The sequence below is a fragment of the Triticum urartu genome, chromosome 7A (genome assembly GCF_056163025.1).
Source record: "Triticum urartu cultivar PI428250 chromosome 7A, HENAU_Tu73, whole genome shotgun sequence".
Lineage (NCBI taxonomy): Eukaryota > Viridiplantae > Streptophyta > Magnoliopsida > Poales > Poaceae > Triticum > Triticum urartu.
The window spans coordinates 353,129,013-353,137,786 of record NC_141879.1 but is presented as its reverse complement, the minus strand read 5'-3'; the positions used below and the strand labels follow the sequence as shown (position 1 = coordinate 353,137,786).

The 8,774-nt window shown below is 42.4% G+C and overlaps 1 protein-coding gene and 3 non-coding genes across 6 annotated transcripts; all 4 read right to left on the bottom strand.

The window, feature by feature from the left end:
* Window positions 1-2,395: 2,395 nt before the first annotated feature.
* On the bottom strand, window positions 2,396-7,436 carry LOC125509963 (signal recognition particle subunit SRP54 2-like). 3 transcript variants are annotated; one of them, XM_087534460.1, is made up of 5 exons: window positions 6,572-7,436; window positions 5,158-6,455; window positions 4,571-4,672; window positions 2,962-3,099; window positions 2,396-2,574 (listed from the first exon to the last, which is right to left on the bottom strand). In XM_087534460.1, the coding sequence occupies exons 1-2, from the start codon at window positions 6,764-6,766 to the stop codon at window positions 6,291-6,293; spliced, it is 360 nt and encodes a 119-aa protein (XP_087390586.1). In that variant the 5' UTR covers window positions 6,767-7,436; the 3' UTR covers window positions 2,396-2,574; window positions 2,962-3,099; window positions 4,571-4,672; window positions 5,158-6,290. The 3 variants fall into 3 exon arrangements, with proteins under 3 accessions (XP_087390586.1, XP_087390587.1, XP_087390585.1); XM_087534461.1 differs by having other exon boundaries at window positions 6,289-6,455; XM_087534459.1 differs by having other exon boundaries at window positions 4,571-6,455.
* On the bottom strand, window positions 3,364-3,454 carry LOC147959578 (small nucleolar RNA Z223). The gene has a single exon (XR_015612460.1). It is a non-coding gene; the product is annotated as a small nucleolar RNA Z223 (small nucleolar RNA).
* LOC147959577 (small nucleolar RNA U36a) lies at window positions 3,508-3,592 on the bottom strand. Its single transcript, XR_015612477.1, has one exon. It is a non-coding gene; the product is annotated as a small nucleolar RNA U36a (small nucleolar RNA).
* Window positions 4,082-4,173, bottom strand: LOC147959576 (small nucleolar RNA SNORD96 family). The gene has a single exon (XR_015612458.1). It is a non-coding gene; the product is annotated as a small nucleolar RNA SNORD96 family (small nucleolar RNA).
* Window positions 7,437-8,774: the final 1,338 nt, after the last annotated feature.

Genomic DNA, 8,774 nt, shown 5'->3' with positions numbered 1-8,774 from the left:
CTATTAAGATTTAGTAAAAATAGACCACTCATCAAGGGTGCATGACCATAAAAGATATTACTCATATAAATAGAATAACCATTATTCTCTGATTTAAATGAATAACCGTCTCGCATTAAACGAGATCTAGATATAATGTTCATGCTCAACGCTGGCACCAGATAACAATTATTTAGATCTAAAACTAATCCTGAAGGTAGATGTAGAGGTAGTGTGCCGACGACGATCACAACGACTTTGGAACCATTTCCCACGTGCATCGTCACCTCGTCCTTAGCCAATATCCGCTTCATCCGTAGCCCATGTTTCGAGTTGCAAATGTTAGCAACTGAACCAGTATCAAATACCCATGCACTATTGCGAGCATTAGTAAGGTACACATCAATAACATGTATATCAAATATACCTTTCACTTTGCCATCCTTCTCCGCCAAATACTTGGGGCAGTTTCGCTTCTAGTGACTAGTCCCTTTGCAGTAGAAGCACTCAGTTTCAGGCTTAGGTCCAGACTTGGGATTCTTCACTTGAGCATCAACTGGCTTGCTGTTCTTCTTGAAGTTCCCCTTCTTCCCTTTACCCTTTTTTTTGAAACTAGTGGTCTTGTTGACCATCAACACTTGATGCTCCTTCTTGATTTCTACCTCCGCAACCTTTAGCATTGCGAAGAGCTCGGGAATTGTCTTATCCATCCCTTGCATATTATAGTTTAGCACGAAGCTCTTGTAGCTTGGTGGCAGTGATTGAAGAACTCTGTCAATGACACTATCATCAGGAAGATTAACTCCCAGCTGAGTCAAGTGGTTGTGGTACCCAGACATTCTGAGTATATGTTCACTGACAGAAATATTCTCCTTCATTTTGCAGCTGTAGAACTTATTGGAGACTTCATGTCTCTCAATCCCGACATTTGCTTGAAATATTAACTTCAACTCCTGAAACATCTCATATGCTCCATGATGTTCAAAACGTCGTTGAAGTCCCGGTACAAAGCCATAAAGCATGGCACACTGAACTATCAAGTAGTCGTCAGCTTTGCTCTACCAGGTGTTCACAACATCTGGTGTTGCTCCTGCAACGGGTTTGTCACCTAGTAGTGCTTTCAGGACGTAATTCTTCTGTGCAGCAATGAGGATAATCCTCAAGTTACGGACCGAGTCTGTGTAGTTTCTACCATCATCTTTCAACTTAGCTTTCTCTAGGAACGCATTAAAATTCAACGGAACAATAGCACGGGCCATCTATCTACAACAACATAGACATGCAAAATACTATCACGTACTAAGTTCATGATAAATTAAAGTTCAATTAATCATATTACTTAAGAGCTCCCACTTAGATAGGCATCTCTCTAATCATCTAAGTGATCATGTGATCCATATCCACTAAACCATGTCCGATCATCACGTGATATGGAGTAGTTTTCAATGGTGAACATCACTATGTTGATCATATCTACTATATGATTCACGCTCGACCTTTCGGTCTCAGTGTTCCGAGGCCATATCTGCATATGCTAGGCTCGTCAATTTTAACCCGAGTATTCTGCGTATGCAAAACTGACTTGCACCCGTTGTATGTGAACGTAGAGCTTATCACACTCGATCATCACGTGGTGTCTCGGCACGACGAACTGTAGCAATGGTGCATACTCAGGAAGAACACTTATACCTTGAAATTTAGTGAGAGAACATCTTATAATGCTACCGCCGAACTAAGCAAAATAAGATGCATAAAGGATAAACATCACATGCAATCACTACAAGAAATATGTCAACTTATGACCCTCACTATTGGCCGCTGAAAGGTCATAGTTTTTCATTTGCGACTTTTTATGACCAAAAACGGAAGGTCAAAAGCTGGCGGTCGTAAACTGAAATTAACGACCTTCTTTGTGAGAAGGTCGTAGACGTTTACGACCAAAACAGAAGGTCGTTGAACCCATGACCTTTTGTTTTGGTCACTGGCTGTCTGCCCAAGCCATGTCGGATCTGACGTGGCAAAATTACGACCAATTGAAAAGGTCATTACTTAGAATTAGCCCGATCCATTTTGGTACTTTAGATGGGCCGAGCCCATTAATTCAGCCTTTCTATTTTTTCCTATCAATTTTTGGTTGACTTTATGGGCCAAGCCCAACGTTGCAGCCTTTTTATTTACAGGGTTGTGATCCTTTTTTGGTTTCTTTTTCGGGCCACATCTATTTCTCAATTGGGCCTCGGCCTTTTTACAGTCCATTTCCTTAGTTTTTAGGTTTTTTTCCTATGAATATTATTTGGAAAATGGCCTTTTTATATGCCAAATACTATTAGGTTCCACTTGTCAGGTTCTAATTAAAGACAGCCAATGTTTCAATTTCCACACAATTATTTCAGTCAGAACAGCAAACAAATGAGAATTATCAAACCACATGCCAATTTTGACTAATAGCACAATCTTTACATAATTCATTTCACCATTACATGTGATTCTATCAGAACATATAACTCCTACTACAAATACACTCCAGACTTCTTCACTTTTCTGGACTATCAGAACACGCCACTTCAAACTTGAAATTTCCTAGGCCTGGAGCTCCTGTAAAAGGGTGAACACAAAGTCATTTAGCATTTTCATTCCTGGAGTAGATATTCAAACCTCCAGGTTTAGTGTATAGACTATCTGGAAAATATATATTTAACAAAATTTCACAAAAATGCAGATTTATGGATCGAATGTATGATAAAGCAGCAGAAATGCAGATATATGTCTATGAAACAATAGGTCAACTAGAGATTCATGTCTACAATTTGCTAGATAAGAAAATAACAAGTCAGGATATAGAACATGGTTTTAATTTGTTCTTTGCATATTACATCAGTAGTTCTGTTGCAGGGTTCTGGTACATCATGATCTACATGCACATGAGATAGATGGACTTGGCGCACATGAGATGAGGGTGGAAGGAGGAGGAGCAGGGCATACCTAAGGTGTCCAGGTCCTGCAGCTCATCGGAGATGTTGCAGGCTCACCGGCATCGACAGCCACCGCAACAGCAAGCTGGGTGACATACAAACTGAAGTTGCGTTCATTCAGTTGCAAAACAACAAAGTTTGCTAGTTCCTGTCCATCAACAATCACACAAGCATCACTTGTACAGCAGCAGGAGCAAAATTGATATGAGTTAGAAGGAGCAGAGTTCAACTAGTACAGCCAGCAGAGCTCAACTAGTACATCGCAGTACACATGAACCATCTATTCCACGGCACAAGAGTAAAATCTTGCTATAACCAGTAGATTATCCCCTAACATAAGCTAATTAGGCACCAATACACAAGGCACAGCAAGCACATACTAAATAAGCCACGACCATAATACATGAGTACTAAACAGATCTTGTATAACAGGTTTTTCAGTCATGAATTTTCAGAAGCAGAACTGGCATGTTTGTTGAAAGTGTTTATCATCACAGCCATGGTCAAACAGAACACATGAATCTAAAAGAATGACAATAATGAGACTGTCTCTTTTTGTCTCGTATTAAGAAATTCAACCATGTTTTCCCTTGTCCTTCATGAATTAATCAGAAGCACGGGTAAGGTTCAAATCACTACCACTAATCCAAAGAAATGGCAAACGCTGCAAAGGGTTGGCAAGTAAACCATTTCTCTATCCACGCCCACTACATCCCCCTTAGACCAAGTGCAACAAAGAGGGATAATAGAAGCTAAGTGCAAACAGGACAAAAAGCAGAAGAATTTAAAAAATGTAACTTATGAGAAGAACAAAGTGCACAATTTTTTTCTCTCAGATGCCAACCACAAGGGTAGCACAGATGATGCACACATATCAACATGGCATCTGCTTGTACTCTCTTCATAGAGAAATATTTTAGACCAAAAAATTATCAACAAAGATCAGAGCAACTTAAAAAATATGAACATATTTGTCCAGTCATTAGGTGTCCAAAAAGATGGTGTTTTATTCGGTTTTCATCATTGTCCAGCCATATTCTATACATAGTAAACAACAGAATAAAAAACTGAAAAATAGATGACATGTAAGTTCGAAAGTATTAAAAAAATTACAGTCAAGCTGTTTAATTTGTCCTCAGAATTGCAGAATGACAGCATGGGCGCACTACGACCAATCAGTCCCGAAAGATGGTATGATTAACAGGTTTTTCATCACCGGACAAATAGAACAGTAACACAAACAAATAGGTCTACAAAACAGAACTTAAATTACTACAAAAAACAAAATCTGACAAAAGAAGACAGAAAAGGAATGACAATAATAGTAATACGTGAGAACATCCCTCACATCATTCACTTTAGCGACTCATCTTTTCAAGCATTCAATCAAATCATCTTTTCAAGCATGCAAGTGGTATCCAGAATTTGGATATAGGTAGTACGCTCATGTGGTGAATTTTGTGAATCTATACTCTGCATCTACCAAAAGGATCGCTCCCCTCACATGCAAATATAATTCAGTCCAATTGACTTTCTTCTCCCCTCACATGCATAAGTCAAGAGCAGACCATCTAAACAGGCGGATCAGACCTTCACCTTGGGAGGGAGGCGAGTGCTACCTGTTGCCGTGTTGTCGTCGAGCTCGGGTGGTCCTCCTCCTCCTCGAGCAGGACAAGGTTGTTCCTCCCCTACACTCCAATGGCCATCTTCTCCAAGGACATCTATAAGGGCAGAACACACCATTGATGCAAGTGTCACCAAGATAGTTTCAGTCAAAGTTAAAGCAAATGTAAACATGCAAACTGAGCCAAACCGAGGTGCATATTCATATGTGTGTGTATGCAGAGATGCAAGTGCCATCTGAATTTTGGGGAACCAAAGCGTGATTGTTGTTGTTGCTACTTTAGCAGCAACAACATCCTCAAAGTCAAACTGCGAAAAAAAAATCATTCATATGCAGCAGCCCAAACTCAACTTTGAGAGAGAGGACTGATTAACATTTTTTTGTTGGGTCGATTTTTTCACAAATTTAGATAGAAGGACTCCATAAGCTATCAGAATAAATCATAGAGAGGCTGGTCGAACTAGTTGGCGCACTCAAACGATACAAGAGAGCGGCCCGATGAACAACTAAGCAAGCATACACAGCAAGTAAAACTACATCACCAATATTATGTAATTAACTGGAAGCTCTTGTTCATCATACCAGTACAAATGTACTACCCCGATGGATCCCATTCTTTCATCGAACGGATCACACGGAAGGATCGATCTCTCCATGCCAATGATCGTTCTCTTAATTTTTTTTACCGGTCCAGAGAAGCCCAACCAGCGTAGCACGGCACCGGAACAACCGGTAGAAGCCTAGCCAGTGTAGCGTGATACGAGTGACACTATGAGCGATAATCCAGCCGGCTGCCACAATAAGCTAGCAAGACATTTACACCATAATATGAAGCAAACAGAGCAATCCCTATGTACACAGAAATTGTACTGATTCCATTAAAACAATACTAGGTACGACTGGAGATGCATAAAGAACAACTAGGTACGACTCACCCTAGATGCATGCATGCATGCATCAGCATCCATACTTGCAGTGCATTTAGTAAAGAACAAATTACTGTATTTACCAAAGTGTATAATAGCTTTGTGAAAAAGAGGATTGTATCGGCCATACACTTCTCCCTGGATCAATGTATGCATGCAATCCATCCAGGCCGAGCATGATGCTAATTCCTACTCATGTTGCTAGCACATATACATACATACACACCAAGAACGAATTCACAGGCACATAAATGAATATCCCCTGGATAGCATGGTAATGAACTACTCACATGCAATTTGATAGGACTAGTACTAGTGATAACAACCCAACGACATCCTAACAGCCACAACAACACGCACACTTCAACCGCCTGAATACTGGTGAATAGCAAAGTCTATCCATACTTGACACACAAGCAAATCAATGTCAAGTTCATCTCAGATGTGTGGTTCATGACAGCGGTAGCAGTTAACAAGATTACTGAGTTTTAATTTGTGGAAGCAATGAAACAAGCAATATAATGCCTATCTCGTTCACCACTAGAGTAACAGCAGTAGCAAATTCGGTCAAGCATGTGAGTAAGTAAAAGATGTAGATCAGCAGGGAATCAAACTAGTTCAAAGAAATCTATAACCAAATTTACAGTAACAATCATCTAGTATTAATCAATGGTTCTATTTTGATCCAAACTAGATGAATTCAAGGCTAATCTATTATGTGACAGTAGAGGAGTGAGTGCTATTGTACAGTTAGAAAAATGCTACACACAGAGTGGTACATATATACATTCAGTAATAGGTGTAGAACAATAAACAGAGCAAGCAGACGAGGTTGGTTGGTGAGTCAGACTGGCCCTGCAATCCGACGAACATGACGACATTGGGCTTGCCCTTCTTGGGGGTGAAGACCGGCTTCCTTGGATCTAGCATGTTGCAGAGCTCCGTGAAGACGGCCTGCAGCAGGAAAAACACAAGGGCATCAGCCTCCAACCGACCAGTCCCCCCTGGCACGCGCGTCCCTCGATCGAATAGCGCAGGAAATGAATTGAGGGAGGTGGAGCGGGCAGGACCTGCTGTATGATGCGCCGCTTGTTGGTGCCGGCGGCGAGGGTCTCGAGGTTGACGATCTTCCGGACGTCAGACTGCAGGAGCGCGGGGGAGATCTCGTTGAGGCACTCCCCGAGAACCTTCTCGTCGATCACCGTGGCATTGCCCATCTGCGCAAGCGCGCGGGAGATGCTCCTGCCCAGCTGCGCGAGCACCATCTTGGCTGGGCCCTCGGGGGGTCTGGCCTCGTCGCCGGTGGGGTGGGGTTCCGGCGGCGGTCAGGGGCGGCGCACGGCGCGATCTGGGAGCGGGGGTGGGGAAGGGGACGCGGACGGGAGGAGAACTGGCCGGGGGAGATGGGGAAGATTTTGGTTGGGGATGGGGATTGGGGAACGCGGTGTGGATTGGGGACGGCATCTGCGGGACGTGATGGGCGTCACTACGGGACCCATCGAGGAAGGAGGTGGTGGCGGGACGCGCCGCTGCAGGACGGGGAGGAGGTGGCGGCGGCGAGGAGATGAGGGAGGGGGTGGATCTGGCCGCCGCCATGGCCATGGCCGTGCCATGCGGCTAGGTTGGTCGGCGTCGAAGAGGGCGGAGCACAGTCGCCGCCGCCGCGCCGGAATTGGTGGGAACGCCATCCTCGAAACCCTAGCCGTGGGAAGGGGTTGGGGATGAGCTACCGGGGCCGTGAGAGGCGGATCTGGCCGGAGGGGAGGGAAGAGCGGAGGCAGGGGAGCTCGGATCTGGGCTGCGCGCCGGCGAGGCCCGCCGGAACATGCCGGAACAAGAGGCGTAGGTGGCGGTGGCAAGGGTTTCGGGGGAGGGATTGTGAGGGAGTGAGGGGCAGAGAAAGAAAGGAGGCGGGGGTGGATGGAAAACGGCCATGAGTAGAGCTTAGGTGGGCTCGGGGTTGGTGTGATCGGCCGAGGCTGCCGTTGGATCCGCGAGCATCCGACGGTGTTCCATGCACGATCCGCATGAGACGTTCACGGACCAATTAAAATGCAGTACCACGTTAAGACCATTTAAATTGGTCGTAGTTGACTAAAAATAGCGTGTTAAAATCATATCAGCTATTTTATGATCTGAGAAAATTCAAAAAGGAAATGAAAAACCTTGTCATTGTGTCACCAAATGTGAATAAGTTTTCAAGAAAATTAACAAACATGAAATAAGATAAATATCTTTAAAAATATGTCATGAGAAATGAGTTTTTTGGTAAAAAAAACATTTTCCTTTTTTCGAGTGCCCAAAATTAGTTTTTTGTAAAGGACCTACCATATATTTGTTTCAAAATTGTACCAAATCAATTTTATAAAATACTAGGACATATTTAATGCATAATTGACCAAATGGTTGGGTGTAAAAAGTTTTGATCCACCTCTCGTGAAAAAGACAAATTTCCGCCGATTCAGTAGGAAGCGGGTCAAATTTGAACTGCAGCTGCCTCATAGTTTGCTCTTTATTTTTTCAAAAAATCATTTCTAGGTACATAAGTATCTATTTAATCAGAGAAACGTCAAAAAAATTCAAGATTCAACCACTAGCTAGGAACGGTCAAACCCGCCATTTTGATCACATTTCGAAACGGGCATAAAAAATTCAAAAAAAAATCAAAAAATTGGAAAACCTTCACATTGTGTCATTATATGTGACCAAGTTTCCAGGAAAAATATTAAACTTGTAATACGGCAATTATTTTTAAAATGAGTTCTCAGAAATGAGCTGTCATGCGTGAAGATTCACGGTTTTTAAGCCAAATGATCAATCTTATGGCCACATTCATGGCATAGTTTGTTCAAATGATCTCATATTGTGCTAAAGGGTGCATCTTGGAATTCCAAACAATGTTGCCTAAGGGCGTTTTCATTTTCTTTGTATGGAAAATTCATTTTCCATTTTCCGAGTGCCCGAATTGAGTTCTTTTTGTGAAGGAGCTACCATATATTTGTTGCAAAATTGGACCATATCATTTTTATAAAATACTAGGCCATATTTGATTCACAATTGACCAAATAGTTGGGTGGCAAAATCCTTGATCCACCTCTGGTGAAAAAGACAAATTTCCGCCGATTTAGTTGGAAGCGGGTCAAATTTGAACTGCAGCTGCCTCATAGTTTGCTCTTTATTTTTTCAAAAAATCATTTCTAGGTACATAAGTATCTATTTAATCAGAGAAACATCAAAAAAATTTAAGATTCAACCACTAGCTAGGAACGGTCA

What these genes read in the sequence shown, in the direction of transcription:
- LOC125509963 (XM_087534459.1), bottom strand. Translation starts at nt 6,766, where the DNA reads ATGGTGCTCGCGCAGCTGGGCAGGAGCATCTCCCGCGCGCTTGCGCAG. An exon ending in AGCGGCGCATCATACAGCAG is followed by an intron (nt 6,456 to 6,571) that starts GTCCTGCCCGCT and finishes TTCCTGCTGCAG; the next exon opens with GCCGTCTTCACGGAGCTCTG.